General features: G+C 37.9%; 1 protein-coding gene across 1 annotated transcript; it reads left to right on the top strand.

Moving 5' to 3' along the window:
• The first annotated feature begins 237 nt into the window (after positions 1–237).
• Positions 238–7,545, top strand: etaa1a (ETAA1 activator of ATR kinase a). The gene is made up of 6 exons (XM_067440909.1): positions 238–550; positions 1,450–1,584; positions 1,657–1,730; positions 1,814–1,923; positions 3,938–5,517; positions 6,862–7,545. The coding sequence occupies exons 1-6, from the start codon at positions 412–414 to the stop codon at positions 6,981–6,983; spliced, it is 2,160 nt and encodes a 719-aa protein (XP_067297010.1). The 5' UTR covers positions 238–411; the 3' UTR covers positions 6,984–7,545.
• The last annotated feature ends 8,475 nt before the right edge of the window (positions 7,546–16,020 follow it).

Here is a 16,020-nt window from a genome sequence, read left to right as displayed (position 1 = left end):
ACTGATGACTTAACGTTAGCTCACTAGCCTACTTAAATTACTACTTTTATTTTACCTTGATTAATGTTAAGAAAACGAAATGTAGCCTGCATTTTAAAACCACGCATTTCACGAGAAACAAGCACAATTTAATAAATATGACTAAGCTATTCAATCCTTTCATTATACATCTTTGTTGTTAATAAAAAGCGCAGATTGCATACGTCGCTGTTGCGTAACAGCTACGCACACCGGAGGTCCTCGAGCACGTTTCCGCAATGAATCCTGGGAGGAACTGCGTCTTTGGCGGAAATTTTGAACTGTTTGTTTATACAAATCAATCCAGGCTGACGATGGCAACGAAAAGCAGAACTAATATAACACCAACTCGGTGAAATATTGCACTCTACACATTCCGAATAATCCAACAACATGGAGGGCAGAGGCAGTCAGGAACCGCGTGAGCGAGCTGCTGAAATCGCCAAACTGACGCAGATGAAGTCGAAAGTAAACAGACTGAAACGGAGCCCAAAAGCAGCGACACTGAACCCCGGGCAGATCCGCAACACAGGTACCAAACCAGCCGAAAAAATGTAACAATAATGTGCTTTTCTGGGCTTTATGTCGCATCTAACTCATTCGTGAAAGCACCACCCTTTTCTGTCAACGTTAACGTTACTGTCAGAAATTTGTAACTTAAAATTTTAAGGATTTGTATTATAATTTAATAAACATTTTAATAAAACAGCGGACCAAACTTTAAGAAAAATGCTTCTAGGCAAGCAGAGACCTCAACTTGATTTATTTGCATTATATTTACATTATATTTTTATTGAACCGTCTTTTGATATTTTATCGAATAACGTTAGGTCTAACTATTACCCTTGACAAGGTGATAGTTGTCAAGGGTGATACTTGTTTTTATGTAATTTAATTACAGTTACATCTGATGTAATTGCATTAAGTTCTGTATACTACAACAATTCAATATAAATTTTTTCCCCCAGTTAACATCAAAATGTAATGTTAAAATGTATGTTTTTAATGCAACCTTCTCCCTTTACACACTTTGGTCAGTTCAAAAATAATTTATGTTATTGTATATTGTTTATTTGATAGAATTAAAAGAGGAGTTTCATGTCTATGTCCATGTCTTTGTCGAGGTTGATATGGGATTTAGAAAGTAATAAGCAATGCTTTTTAGAGAGAGTAATTAGTAATCTATTTACACTGGTGAAGATGATGATAATTAAGTACTTTTTTTTATAGAGTAACTTACCCAAAAATGACCTATATGATGGGGTTATGAAAAAGGAAAGTTTAGCATAACTTAGTAGGAAAGTCCCACATATAAAAAGCATATTAAAATGTTGAGTTTCTGTATTAGGGGATTAATATTCATTGAAAGCCATCTGACGCAGCCTTGTTTCTCTTTACTAAAGCAGTTTTTTTTAAATGTCGGTATTGTAGCGGAGTTCAAAACACCTACTCGTCCAGCAAGAGGCCAGTTCAGAAGACTGATAGCTGACGACTCCCCCAGCAACGATCCCGACTCTCATCAAGATATTATTTGGGATACGACATCGCCATCACCCATTCGACATGGTAATAATGTCTGTTGAAATTCTTCTTTAAACATGCAATATCAAAGCATGACCGAAGTGTATTTATTTTCAGGTCGTGGACAAAGGAGAGCTGCGAATGTCAAAGCGGTGGATATATCGGACATTGCCAATCGGATCGCTCCAAAGGTTTGCTCGAGGAGCTTGAACTACCACAGTGCTTGTTTTCAGTTCAGAGTGTCTCTAGTGTTTTGTAATTTCTTTGTTTATAGAACGGGAGACTAGAAGAAGCGGATTCATCTTTACTACAGTGGATTGGAGATAGTGCCATTCCCTGCACGCCAGAAGTACCACAACCCAAAGCCAAGCACGTGCTGTCAAAGTAAGCCACTGTTCTGTAGGAAATTCTTTAGGCATGTCACAATTCGATTTGGTTCCCAAACTATTCTACTTTTCTTTTTTTTCTTATGAATTAATTAGTTTCGCTTCTAACTTTTCCAAAACGAGCAAATAGTCAACAATAAAATCAAAGCAACACACGACAAGCAATAAACTAAATATGTGCCCCGTGCTGACAAAATAAGTCACATTCTCTATTAAAAAACCTTCAGAATATGATTTGATATGAATCAGACGAAAAATTACTGAGCTACATGTTTGAAGTCAATAGTCAGCAGTTAATTTTGAGAAAAACAGAGGTTCACCATACCTTAAAATCCCTGTTAATACCACCAAATTTTACAAAAACCAAGTCAAAACCAAATATCTATTGGAAAAAATATACATTTAACTTTTTTTCTCATGATACCAAAATTGTTTAATTTAATATTTAATGAAACAGTCAGTTTATACATTAAGGCCTACTGTACCACACACACATCTGATGTGTTATTTAATGTTACACATCAGATATTTTTCCCTCAACAGTTAACTAAACCATCACATAAGACATAACAGATAATGTGAACGCTCGCCAGGACAAATATTTTGAAATATGTAATTCTGTGTATAATGGGATTGTGAGCTGGTGTCTTTTTGCGCATGTGTCAGATCTGTCAGTCAGCGCAAGAACGATCAGCATGAGTTTAAAAATCACATTTCATCAGTTCAGACTCATGCCATCGAGAATTGGCTATGAATATTCACAAAGTTGGAAAGCTGCGCTTAAAACGATACTTAACATGCTGATGAGAAGCGCCAGTTGTCGAGAAATGAATAGGAAAAACAGCATTTAAAAAAAAAAAAACGTAGAAATAAAGATACTTTTAGATATGTAATATCTATTTGTACCACTGGGTTTGCTAGATCAGGGTTTAATGAACTCATTTTTGTGAAAACCTCAAATTTGACCAAAAGTAAAAATGTTCCCTTGTTTTGGCTGTAGCTCGTAATTAGCCTGTGTGCATTCTGACTCCTTCTGCCAGCATAGGTCACATGTTTTCAGTATCTAAAGCCGTGTCCCCAATGTACGATTTTGGACACAATTTGTCCTTCTGAGACAAATGTTGAGAATCCTGTGTTTGCAGAATGCCGATTATGACCTTTGCGATCCAGTTTTCCCTCTGATTAAATTCTGGCAGTGCCAGAAGATCTGCCTGAGTCCTGCAGTGTGACTTCTCATACGACAAAAATCCCCACACTTGCTCCTCACACATCGTCTTCGATTGTACCAATTTATTATATTATTTTCTCTTTTTATTTGGAACTTGATAGACAGTCCAGAAGATCTAATTATTTGTGATTTATATTGTGCTTCACAATACTATAACGCAGCAAGGTGTGATGTACAGAAAAGTGAAAGGGGTGGTTCCGTGTTTTTTTTCTAGGCTTGGTTGTGTTTAAGGCGCAGTATAACATGTCTTAATACTTTTTTTTTTTTTAAAATGCCGTATTTTTCTTATATTTGACCTTTATTCCCCACCGCTGTCTCCACTGTCCTTTGAACGGCTCATCTGCTTCCTGCTTCTATGAAGCCCATTCCTCTGAAAAACGCAATGGTCTTAGATTGGTTAGATGGCCAAATGTAGTTTCCTGTATTTTTATTGGCTGAAGTGCCAAGCACAGGTTGTCCGGAAACGCCGCGCCCCTCACCATTACGGGCCGAAGTCACATCTGTGGAGACTAGCGAGGGTTTATGATGTCACCAACCCAGGAAAAAGCTTGTTGTAGTCCAAACCGGCCGTTTTTGTAGGCAATAAACTGCCGTAACTTTAAAAGACAATATCTCCGTTTGCATTGAACTTTCAGCGCTGTAGCTTTGCGGATACTGTTTATGCTCAAGCAGCAACATTACACACTAACTAAAGTTAAAAAAGTGAAATCGCATGCAACCACCCCTTTAATGCATTTAGTTACTGTCCATATTCACATAATTTCTGCTGTTTTGTATGTCGCAGACAGAGCACTGTAGAAGATCTAATGCGGCTGGCGAAGCGCTTCGACTTCAACATGAGGCAAGATGAAGCTCAAGAACAGAGCTCGGATGTACCCGGTTCAAAAAGTTCTGTGAAGCAAGAGCCGCCACATGGTGAACGATTCACAACAGCTCACAACAGTTCTGCCATCAAGAGTGCTGCTCTAGAACCCAATGACAGGAAACCCGTTGATGAAAGGGGGCTTAATCAGGAGATGGACGATGATCTTGATTTCCTTTTTGATGGGCCGACTCAGCAGCTTAGCGGCCGTCTCAGTCAGGCATCGAATTTTCATACTCAGAGAAATCTTGTGAAAGCGTGTGATTCACGAAAAGGTTCTTCGTCCTGTACGGCAGCAAACAGTGACAGTAAACAAGTTAACAATGCTGATGATTTTGATGATGACTGGAACAGCGACGGTTTACTTGATGACTCACTGCTACTGGAGATGACGCAAAACCCAGATCTGTTTGCTGCACCGCAGTGCAGTTCAACACAAAAACTAACCCACAAGAATCAAAGTGGAATGGCAAACAAACTACAAGAAGCTAAAAAGGATGTTGGATGTGGCGCATTTCAAGGGCAAAAGGCGAAAAGCGAACAAACTTTTCAGCTGGACTCTCAGATAGAGGCGAAGCCTTGTGGAGGGTTGCCTAGAGTTGGAAACCACATGGAGAATAATTGCACAAATCAGGTTTTTCCCATGAGTAAATCTTTGTCAGTTGCCCCAAGTTACTTTAATGCCAATCAGAACCAGCAATATCAGCACAAAACACAAGTACAACAGCATCAGGTTATTCAAAATTCATCTAAACTCAACATTGTTTCCTCAACACGCCATTTCCATTCAAACGCTAAAGAGTTGCAGCCGTCCACCGGCCTCAGTACTATAAAACCCCATTCAAAGCCGCCCAGCACGCACCAAAATCCAGACTCTGGAGGTATTAAACCAAGAGAAGAGGATGCCGTTACAGGCCAAGATGGCTTCAGTGATGTTTTAGATGAAGACTTGGACTGCTTTTTTGCATCTGATGACATCTGGGATGACGGAGTCGAGGACGATGATCTGTTTTGTATGGCATGTGATAATCTTGAGGTGTCTGGCAAGTCTGAAACCCCAGGCACAAACGGCCAACACAACACCACAAAAGCAGCACAAAACAAACTGTATGAAACGGCTAGTCAGCAAACTGTATTTGCTCATCCTTATTCACCCAAAAGGCCGACCATTAATGTTCCCATGTCCAGTGCAAACACATCAGCTCCTCTGTACGGGCAGAAAGCTCATGCTGTGAATTCTGGGCCTACAGGACTCGGCTCTAATGTGTCATGTGACGCAACGAGACCATCTGGCCCCTCAAGTAATGGAGCGTATAAATTTAAACAGGTGAGCAGCTCCTCTGTGGTGGGACATGGGACCTGTGCTGCTGCTGCCCCCACACGGCAGGGTCACGAGAGGGGCGTGCTGGCCGTCCTCCAATCAGATGTGAGAATATCAGACAGTCGTCAGTTCAAAAAGCCATACAGTGACTCGTTCACGTCTGCGCCTGGCCTCACCAATGGTACATGCTCTTTGTTTTATTGTGGTTGCATGTGGTATTTAGATTTATACTGGGTAGAAAAAATCTAGGTGGATGTAAGCAAGAATATTTTCCACACTATTTTTCACTAAATGAGCAAAAGGGGGACTTATGTTTAGTCATATTTTAAATATATAATCAATGGTAATAATGAGAGCTGTGCGATATTGAAGAACAATGCCAAAATCTTGTTAAATAATGCAAAATTTGATATGCGATACGATATTGCTAATATATATATATATATATATATATATATATATATATATATATATATTAGCAATATCGTATCGCATATCAAATTTTGGACAGACCGAAATGCCAGACCTAAAAAATTTGTGGGCGGGGCTGAGTTCGGCTGGCATCCAGGCTAGTCAGTGTAATTAAGGCAATATTAAATAATTTACAAATTTCCTGTATTTTTTATATATATATAAAATAATAAGAATTAAACTGAGAATGATACCATTTATGTGTTTTACATTCTTTCTGGGAAAAGAAAACATTAAAAACTTCTGAAAGTGACCAGCAGCGTTTTAGCAAAAATGTACGCCATAAATCTGACATTATAATTTTAACATCAATGTAAACAAACAAAAAATGTAATGCCAATCTTTAAATACCAAAAACTCTTTGCTTGACTTGGTGATATAGTTATATCAACCTAAACCTTAACATCAGGAACATTCAGGTAAACAAATACACCTTAACTAGGGGTGGACTATTATTTTTGTTATTTTATTTTATCTTTTTTATTAAAAATAATAACTGATATCATTCACTTAAAGCATAAGCAATTGGGTTTACATGAATACTCATCAAGAGCCATTTTGACATAACTGTGTGTGTGTATATTCACGATGTTGAATTGGTCTATTCAAATCATTCAGATATTGCATGCCGTTACGATATGAATATTTGCGATATTTCAATAATTTCGATATATTGCACAGCCCTAGTAATAATAAACAATATTTACTTTCACTAAGGTCGCTAATTTTACAGAATAATCATATATTAGTTGCCCAATGTGACCAGCTGTTCACAGTGCATTAATTATTGTTAACAAATACAACTTTTGATTTGAATAATGTATTAGGAAATGTTGAAATTAACATTAATAAATATTAATAAATGCTCTAGAAGTGCAGTTAATTATTATTTTATGTTAAGTAATGTTGACCAATTAAACCTTATTGTAAAAAGTTACTTAAAATATTTTATTTAAATGTTTATTTAATCAAAAACCCTTATGTTCACCAAATACCTGGCTTGTTTGTTCAATTTCAAACTGAAGTGTTGCTTAATCCGTGTGTTTTTCTGTAGATGTGTGTAAGTCTGGAGCTGTGGTGTGCAGTGATGCTGAGATCGAGAGGAAGAAGCAGCAGGCTATGGAGAGGCGGAGACTCAAGATGCTGGCCAATCAGAGCCTCAGAGCTCCAGTCTGAGTACTATGGAGATGTACAACAAAACAGGCCTGCGGGGTTCTATGTCTATATAAAGAGTTACACTGTGTCTATATAACTGCAGCTGTTTCCATTATAAGCAAGACATCTTTGCAGTTTCATGGATCTAATTTTCCTGCATCATGCCGCTGTTGGAACCATGACTTCTGTTGCTTTAAAGGCCCTTCTTATGTGTAGAGCATTTAAATACTGATCTACGGTCAGATGTTTTGCCATCTTAACGTTACTGTTTGAGCATCAGAGTTCCTAGATCAACATTTTTTTGGTAAACATGTATGATGACGTTCATCAATAGATCCCCATTGGTTACTAGAAAATCAGGAGTAGATGCCTTCGTTCACTTCAGTCACTTATGCAAATTTTATGTGTTTCTAAGTAAATTGTATAATAAATAATTTCCTTTAATCTTTATTTTAAAAGTTGAATTTTCACAATGCTTAAAGTAACGCCCTCAGTTTATAATGAAGAAGACATTTTAAAAATGTTGGTTGATTTTACTGTTGTTGAGTCCTTATGATAAAAAATAAGAAGCCCAGAATAATAAAGTGACTTAAAGTAAGTGATGTATAGTATTTATTTAGTTGGAGCTGTCAGTGTATAGACTGACGTGGTCATACTCAATTCTAGTCAAGTCTGAAACCGCTCCATTGGGCTGTGATTATGGGGCGTGTTTCAACCAAACCAGGAAAGACCTCAATTGGACAGACCTACAACCAATCAGAGCAACGAAGCGACAACAGAGCTCAACTGCACTGTGTTGCCAAGTCCGCGTTTTTTTCCCCGCAGGTTGCTTTCTATGTCCGCGGGTTGAAGCGACTATTTTGTGATATATAGACCCATGAGTGCGAATTTGAGCAGGCAATCTTCCCAAAATAACACACATTTTGCCCCCAAACACCTTTTTTTTCCCGGAGAACCCCCGAGAAGCTATTGTTTAGGGCTAGTAGTTGGCGGGTTTTGTTGTAAATACTTGGCAACCCTGACTGAACGCACGCTGGAATAAACAATCTTAGCCGGTGTTGTAAAAAAAATACAAGAATTTAATGATGCACAGAGTACTTACCCAACATGATCATCATTTCTGAGAGAAATAGTGAAGGTGAATGCAGATACGAACAAGCTCTCCGTTTAGGATTCGAACAAATATAATCCAAGCCCCTTTGATGATGTGCATGATTATGTTACTGTTGATCATCTGTCCGTCATCGTCTAAAGCCCGCCCTGATGATTTCATTGGTCTGAACAGTTTCTGTTCGGGGATAATTACTCCTCTATGGAGCGAGGCCAGACCGAAATGCCAAACCTAAAAATTTTGTGGGCGGGGCTGAGTTCGGCTGGCATCCAGGCTAGTCAGTGTAATTACGGCAATATTAAATAATTTACAAATTTCCTGTATTTTTTAAATCTACTGTATATGTTTAGTTTCTAGTTGTAGTCGCATCAAGCGCTGTAAAATTGATATGGCCACACACTGACACATAATATCATAATGCATTTATTTCAGGCTCCCAGTCAAGGAACGTTCATTTTGGAAATTTGATCCTGGGATTTCCAGGCCTGTAACTGATTGTATAAACTGCTAAGACTAGCCTTACAAGTTAGTCATCCAATCTTTTTTTCTTTAAGACTGTTCATTACTTTTTTTACAGACTCTTACATAACGTAGATTGGTCTAATTTGATCCCGAAAAGTAAGACTGATTACCCCTAACTCACCTGCTAGTTGGTCATACTAGTTCTTAAAGTGATTTTGATTGATATTCACCCCCTGTGAAAAGCATCGGGATAGGACTCTGGCAGAAATCATGTTGATGGATGTGATTATTAACGTTACTGTAGTGAAGCAGAGCAGGACCGAGTGTTGAGGAGCTGAGCACGGCCGCTGGAGCGATTGTTAATGAGATGAACGACGCACACCTCGCGAGCAGCGGGACTTTTATTATGCCACCGTCGCCAGCGCCATTTCTGCTTTTCTGGTCATGAGTATGAAGTAACACAGCTCTGTTTATCATATTAGATACATTTCGGTGTGTTGAAAATTATGTTATGACGTTGCTGCTGTGACACTTGTTCACACTGCTACGGGTAAAACAACCGTTTTATTTTATTTATTTTTTACAACAAAAAAAGTCCCAGTGAACTGGAATTAGCGAATGAGTTTTCTTCAGTGCTGTGATGTGAATAGAGGGCAGGATTTTACTTCAGCGCTCCTCCTCTCCATCTCTCATAGCAGACTGAAGAGGAGCGGTGAAGCATTTTCAAACTGACGTCATCGGAGAAGGAACGCTGTTTCCAGACTGGAAGTTACTTTTCAGATTTTGATTAAAGATTACCGTTACAAACTATTTTTCTTTCTATGTTTTAACTTGCACAGACTAATTGTTCACCCTAAGACCTTTATTATGTGCTAACAAAGTAAATTTTGATTTCATAAGGACTTTAACATTATACTATAATAACGAACGTAAAGAACTTGCAGAGCTCTGACTTTTACCACTTGACTGCTGCAGATTAATTTAGCCGTTGATAGAGTTGACACGGGTTGCGGTTTCGTAATTACGGTTATGATATGGCGTGAACGCAGCATGAGATTTGTTTTGGTTTAGAAGGAACTGGTAAAGACATCGTCTGTTTGTTTACGGCCACGATGACCGTACAAATCTGCATTGCCATGTTCGAGGCATATTTTTAAAATATATTAATATTTAAATATATTTAAGTAATATAACTTGATATATTAGATTCATTTAGCCGTTGATAGAGTTGACACAGGTTGCGGTTTCGTAATTACGGTTATGATATGGCGTGAACGCAGCATGAGATTTGTTTTGGTTTAGAAGGAACTGGTAAAGACATCTGCTGTTTGTTTACGGTGCACGATGACCGTACAAATCTGCATTGCCATGTTCGAGGCATATTTTTAAAATATATTAATATTTAAATATATTTAAGTAGTATAACTTGATTTATGGTTAAAACAGAAATTAATGCATTGCCTCATGTTCGTGCTGATGACGGGTGCGGTCTGCGTGAGCAGGTGCGTGCGTTGAGGTATGGAAATACACACTCAAAAAAATGTACAGTGCTGTCACTGGGGCGGTACCCTAAGGGTCAAAAGGTACATCTTTGGACCTTACTCACCCCTAAATGGTACATATTAGTACCTTAAAAGGTACATATCAGTACTTTAGGAGTGCGTATTAGTACTTTAAAGGTACATAGTAGTAGGACATCCTACATTCGGACTGAATGCAATGATTGAATGAAATTTTTTTTGGTTCTGAGACTTCCACAGAAAATATATGTATGTTTTAATATTCACACCATTTCCATCAGGATTTGTGGAGTGTTTCAACCAATATGCCAAAGTGTTTATAAAACAAATTGCCTACCCAAGCTTTAAGTAAAAAGGTGCCGGTGAACAGGTTTAAGAGTGTGTAAAGCCTCTCAGTTGGGCTGTTCCTCATCATTAGCTCTCTGACACCTGTCTGACGCCGCTGTCCTCGGACACCTGCGGCACACATGAGTGCTCCTGAAAGTCGAGTCTTGTTATCAGCCTGCCGGTGTGTAACTGTAGCTAGCGCACAGAACTATGAAAAGCCCCCGCGGCCCGGGGATGCGGTTTCACCTGGCCAGCCGAGCGTCCAGCCACTTACCTGGACCGGGTGTTGTCTGAACTCTGATGAGGACAGCATGAATGGGGCGTTCTGGTGAGCTTCATGTCGGACATGCAGAGATTAGTGTGTGTTTTGATATGGGGCTGACCTGAGGATTACATAGCTGAAGTCAAAGGTCTACATCTATGCTTCATTAACCTTTAGTTCCCCAAACAAGTACAAACATTAGGTGGATGTGACTGCTGTTAAAGCTGAAAAATGTCTCCTTTTACACTAGTTTGGTAGCTTGTCACATTGTTGAGATATTTAGAATGACATTTGTCGTGGAAAACCTGCACATCGCGATTCCCAAGCCTGAAAAATTTAATAATGATTTACAACCTTTTTTTAAAGTATATTGTCTGGTTGGAGAACTGTGATTTGTTAGTGTAATCTTTAATCAAGTTATACATTATTTATATACATTTATAACAAGTCAATTGTGTAAATACTAACAGCTTTATATGTTTTGACTATTTTTTTTATATATAATAATATTTAAATATATTAAATTAATATTACTAATATAACTTGTTTTTAACATATTTATTCTTATTTTTTTATCATATATGTTTATTATAAAATAGGATAATAGAATAAACATTAACTCAAATATGAACTAAGTTTTTAATATATAATGATCAGGCATAACATTTTGACCTAATATTGTGTTGGTTTCCCTTTTGCTGCCATAACAGCCCTGACCTTTCGAGGCATGGACTCAACTAGACCCCTGAAGGTGTGCTGTGGTCTCTGACACCAGGATGTAAGCAGCAGATCCTTTAAGTCCAGTAAGTTGCGAAGTGGGGCCTCCATGGATCGGACTTGTTTGTTCAGCTCATCCCACAAATGATCGATTGGATTCAGATCTGGGGAATTTGGAGGACAAGTCAACACCTCAAACTCATTATTGTGCTCCTCAAACCATTCCTGGACCATTTGTGCTTTGTGTCAGGAGCATTATCTGCTGAAAGAGGCCACAGCCACCAGGAACACCGTTTCCATGAAAGGCTGCACATGGCTCTGCAACAATGCTTAGGTAGGTGGTGTGTGTCAAAGTAACATCCACATGGATGGCAGGACCCAAGGTTTCCCAGAAGAACATTGCCCAAAGCATCACACTGCCTCCGCCGGCTCGCCTTCTTCGCAAAGTGCATCCTGGGGTCATGTGTTCCTCAGGTAAGCGTCACACACACACCCGACCATCCACGTGTTGTAAAAGAAAACGTGATTCCTCAGACCAGGCCACCTTCTTCAATTTCTCCGTGGTCCAGTTCTGATGCTCACGTGCCACTGTTGGCGCTTTCGGCGGGGTCAGGGGTCAGCATGGGCACCCTGACTTGTCTGCGGCCATACAGCACCATACACAACAAAATGTGATGCTCTGTGTATTTTGACATCTTTCTATCAGAACCAGTATTAACTTCTAGGACAATTTGAGCTCCAGTAGCTCGTCTGTTTAATCGGACCACACGAGCCAGCCTTCGCTCCTCACGTGCATCAATGAGCCTCGGCCGCCCATGACCCTGTGGCCGGTTCTCCACTGTTCCTCTCGGAGCACTTTTGATAGACACTGACCACTGCAGACCAGGAACAGCCCACAAGAGCTGCAGTTTTGGAGATGCTCTGACCCAGTCGTCTAGCCATCACAATTTGTCCCTTGTCAAACTTACTTAAAGCGTTACGCTCGGCCATTTTCCCTGCTTCTAACACATCACCTTTGAGGACACTGTTCACTTGCTGCATAATATAAACCACAAACTAACAGGCGCCGTGATGAAGATAATCAGTGTTATTCACAACATCTGTCATAATGTAATGCCTGATCGATTTTCAGATTTAAACACCTTTTATTCTAAACCCTGTAACGAACAAAACGGAATTGGTTTAAAAAGGATTTTACACAAAACTAGCTATAAAACAAACATTTACCCCTACTGCTTGTGTTTCACAATTTTTTTTTACAAATGATGAAAAAATGTATCACATTTTTATGGGACAGACGTTAGGTGGTCTCTTTATTTTTGTAAAAAATGTTCTCAATTTAGATATTTAACTAAACCCACAATTTTATTGTGTTAGTCCTTAACATGTCAGGTGGTAATCAGCAAGAAATGCCTTCATTTTTATGCCTTTATTTTCATGGTCTTCCCTATTTTTTCACCCCAAAGAAAAGTTGAGAATAGTGTGACAGGGTTGAAGACTGTAACAGGTCTGAAGGGAGACATTGCCTTCAATTTTCTTTTTGGTCTCTCACATTGTGCTCTTCTTTCTGGGTCAACATATCTGCATACACAACAGTCTTTCTGCTGCTGATGTGGCTGCCATTTCTGATATATGACGCTTGTCAATGTTCAAGTGGACACATTAACATCAAATGTTCTATATTTGATTATATTGACTATACTGACTATATTTTTTAAATAAAATTATTCATAAATGAAGTGAAAAACTCAACCCTGAAAAAATGAGAAATATACCTATATGTGGCAGGGTTGAGTATGTAGTGTAGGCAAGTAGACCATATATAGCAGCAATGAAATAAACTTATGGACTAAAATAAATTAAATGAATTATTTTTCAAAATTTTAATTTTAAGTTAATCTTAATTTTATGTGATGGGGTTAAATTGCAAAGCTTGACAGTACCGTCCCTGACTATAAAACACATCAAAAATATGAATAAAAAGTAGAATATTACTTCCCATCTTAATCTGCAGACCTGAATGATGTCATTTCTGGTATATGATGTCACATACGGGTGGAGTCTAAATTATTATAGGCGGAGAATTGTGGGTGTGACGGGGTTGAGACTTTATAGTCTGTTCAAAAAAAAAATCAAATATCTTGTTTTTTTTGTTGTTGTTGAAAAAAAATATTTTTCACAAGTAACACAAATAAGAACAACTTGCAATATTACCAATATTACCAAGACACTACACATTTAGATTTTTTTTAAAAATCTATATATTTTCTAAGTACAAATTCAGTGAAGTGCCTCTAGGACATGACAAAATGCTTAGTGTACGACAAAAATAAGATATTATTTTATGACAATTTTTTTTTAATGCAATAATTATTTTTATTCCTTATACCACGAATTTTGTGAAAAGCTTTTAACATATGGTGAGCCACCATTTTAAAAAAAAGGGGGACTGAAATATTTCCGAATCCCAGGAATAACCCATATAGGCCTACATGAATATTTATGTCACAAACCTTTCCAGCACAGGCATAAACATAAAGCGGCAATAGAAATGATGTCAATAAATTCAGGTCAGTTGTGTTTATCAGAGAATTATAAAGTGACATTTTTATAATGATTATGCATTTTGCTAGCATAATACACAACATATATGATAGTGTGTGGTGTTTCTAAACTCTCTTATATCTCATTGGTTAAATATTGCTCTTCCTGATCTGCTTGAATGCCGTTGTAATTTCTGGTTTGTTAGTGAATCAGTCTTGTGAGCCGGTTAATTTCAAAGCACCTATCACAAAATCAGTCTGAACGGTTAATAGTGAAGCAGGCTGAATTTAAGTTGTTTTAAAAAAAAAAAACTTATCATAAACGTCTTTTAAAAACCATGGAAATTCACTGGTCAAATGTGTGGGAACCCACAGGAATACTTGTAAAGGCTATATAAGAGACAGCAACTTTTATCCCCGTATTGCATTTTGTTGCCCCATTTAGAGCTCGTCTGGCCTTCCGACGCCAGCACATGGAGACGCAGAACAGGTTTAAACTGAAGCAACAGTATCCTCACTGTCCTTTTGTCTGCTCGATAAACATGCTTATCAGCAGCCTGTGTGCAGGAATAAAGTCACCTGAGAATACACCTGAACTCCAGCTGAACCCGCTCTGCGCTCTGCTTTACTCCGATTCTCTCACTTTCATCAATTATTCTCCTTCCCAATCAGTACGGACACTGATACAAAAATATCACTCGCTGTCCCAGACGCCGGGACTGAGAAATACCAACCTGTGAGGCCAACACTATTGTCCTACTGGGGCACAGATTCTGGAAGTGGATCAGTGTCTTCTGGTGTGTGTGTGTGTGTGTGTGTGTGTGTATATATGCATGTGTGTGGGAAATAGCAGTTCTCTCTCTCTTTCTCTGTGTGTGTGTGTTGTAATTGATAGATGTTCTAATTTGTCTGTTGTGCTTCACCTGATGCTGACTGATAGGGCTGGTCTTAAATCTCTCCTGAAGAAAGATCCAGTACGGGACTCGGTTTCTGCAAGGAAAAAAATGACGTGTTGGAAAATGTCTGTTGTAAGTTTAGCCTATGGTTTAAATAAAGTCGATATAAGAAGCAGTTCAGGGTATAGGATAAATTTATATCTGTGAAAAAGAATGTGTGTGATACTCAAAATAATTTGTGTATTAACATACGTGTGTGTGCGTGTTTGGGTGGTGTGTGTATGCATGTATACACATGCACAGGTCCAAGGGCATATGTGAACATGAACATAATTAACATAACAACATTTTTCTCTTATTTTCAGTCTCTCTTATTCACTTTCAATGCCAACATCACAGTGTGACTCTGTGCCATTTTGTACAAAATTAAAGCATTTCAAAACAAACGTCCTGGTTAAACATTAAATTAGACTAGTGTGATAAAAATTTTCTTCAAATTTTATTTAATATTGTGAAAATTATTCATAAATAATGTTTTTTTTCACTCAAATAAATGAGGTGCCTACTCTCAGATAAACGATTCTGAACGAGGAGATTAGTCAAGATAAAAAATCAGTCCTAAATGAAAGAAAACAAGCTGATTTTTTGTTGTTGTTGGTAAGCCGGTGTGATTTTGTGCCATTTTGTACAAAATAAAAGCATTTCAAATAAAACATTATCCATACACCTGATTAAACATCAACGCATACTTGTGTGACTGCCATAGACCGTAAAAAACTGCACAACAGTCATTAGGGTTTTGCATATCATATTTGTGGATTTTTTAAAAATGATTTACTCTGAATCAGTAATTTATATAACTTAGCCTACTACAAAATGTGTTATTGCACGTCCATTTATGATTTATGTAAAAGGCAAACTGGTCCGGCCTCCAAAGATTTAATTATAAATTTAAAAAAGTCTTCCAGACTGATCCTAACAGATATACAGGTCCTTCTCAAACAATTAGCATATTGTGATAAAGTTCACTATTTTCCATAATGTAATGATAAAAATTAAACTTACATATATTTTAGATTCATTGCACACCAACTGAAATATTTCAGGTCTTTTATTGTTTTAATACTGATGATTTTGGCATACAGCTCATGAAAACCCCAAATTCCTGTCTCAAAAATTTAGCATATCATGAAAAGGTTCTCTAAACGAGCTATTAACCT

Source organism: Pseudorasbora parva, chromosome 4, assembly GCF_024679245.1.
Source record: "Pseudorasbora parva isolate DD20220531a chromosome 4, ASM2467924v1, whole genome shotgun sequence".
In the NCBI taxonomy this organism is placed as follows: Eukaryota; Metazoa; Chordata; class Actinopteri; order Cypriniformes; family Gobionidae; genus Pseudorasbora; species Pseudorasbora parva.
This window is presented reverse-complemented; position numbering and strand designations above follow the sequence as displayed.

Bases quoted from the DNA above. Each gene is read 5' to 3' on its own strand.
- etaa1a (XM_067440909.1), top strand. From the start codon at position 412: ATGGAGGGCAGAGGCAGTCAGGAACCGCGTGAGCGAGCTGCTGAAATC. The intron at 551-1,449 runs GTACCAAACCAG...TCGGTATTGTAG, and splicing joins CGGGCAGATCCGCAACACAG to CGGAGTTCAAAACACCTACT. The intron at 1,731-1,813 runs GTTTGCTCGAGG...CTTTGTTTATAG, and splicing joins CCAATCGGATCGCTCCAAAG to AACGGGAGACTAGAAGAAGC.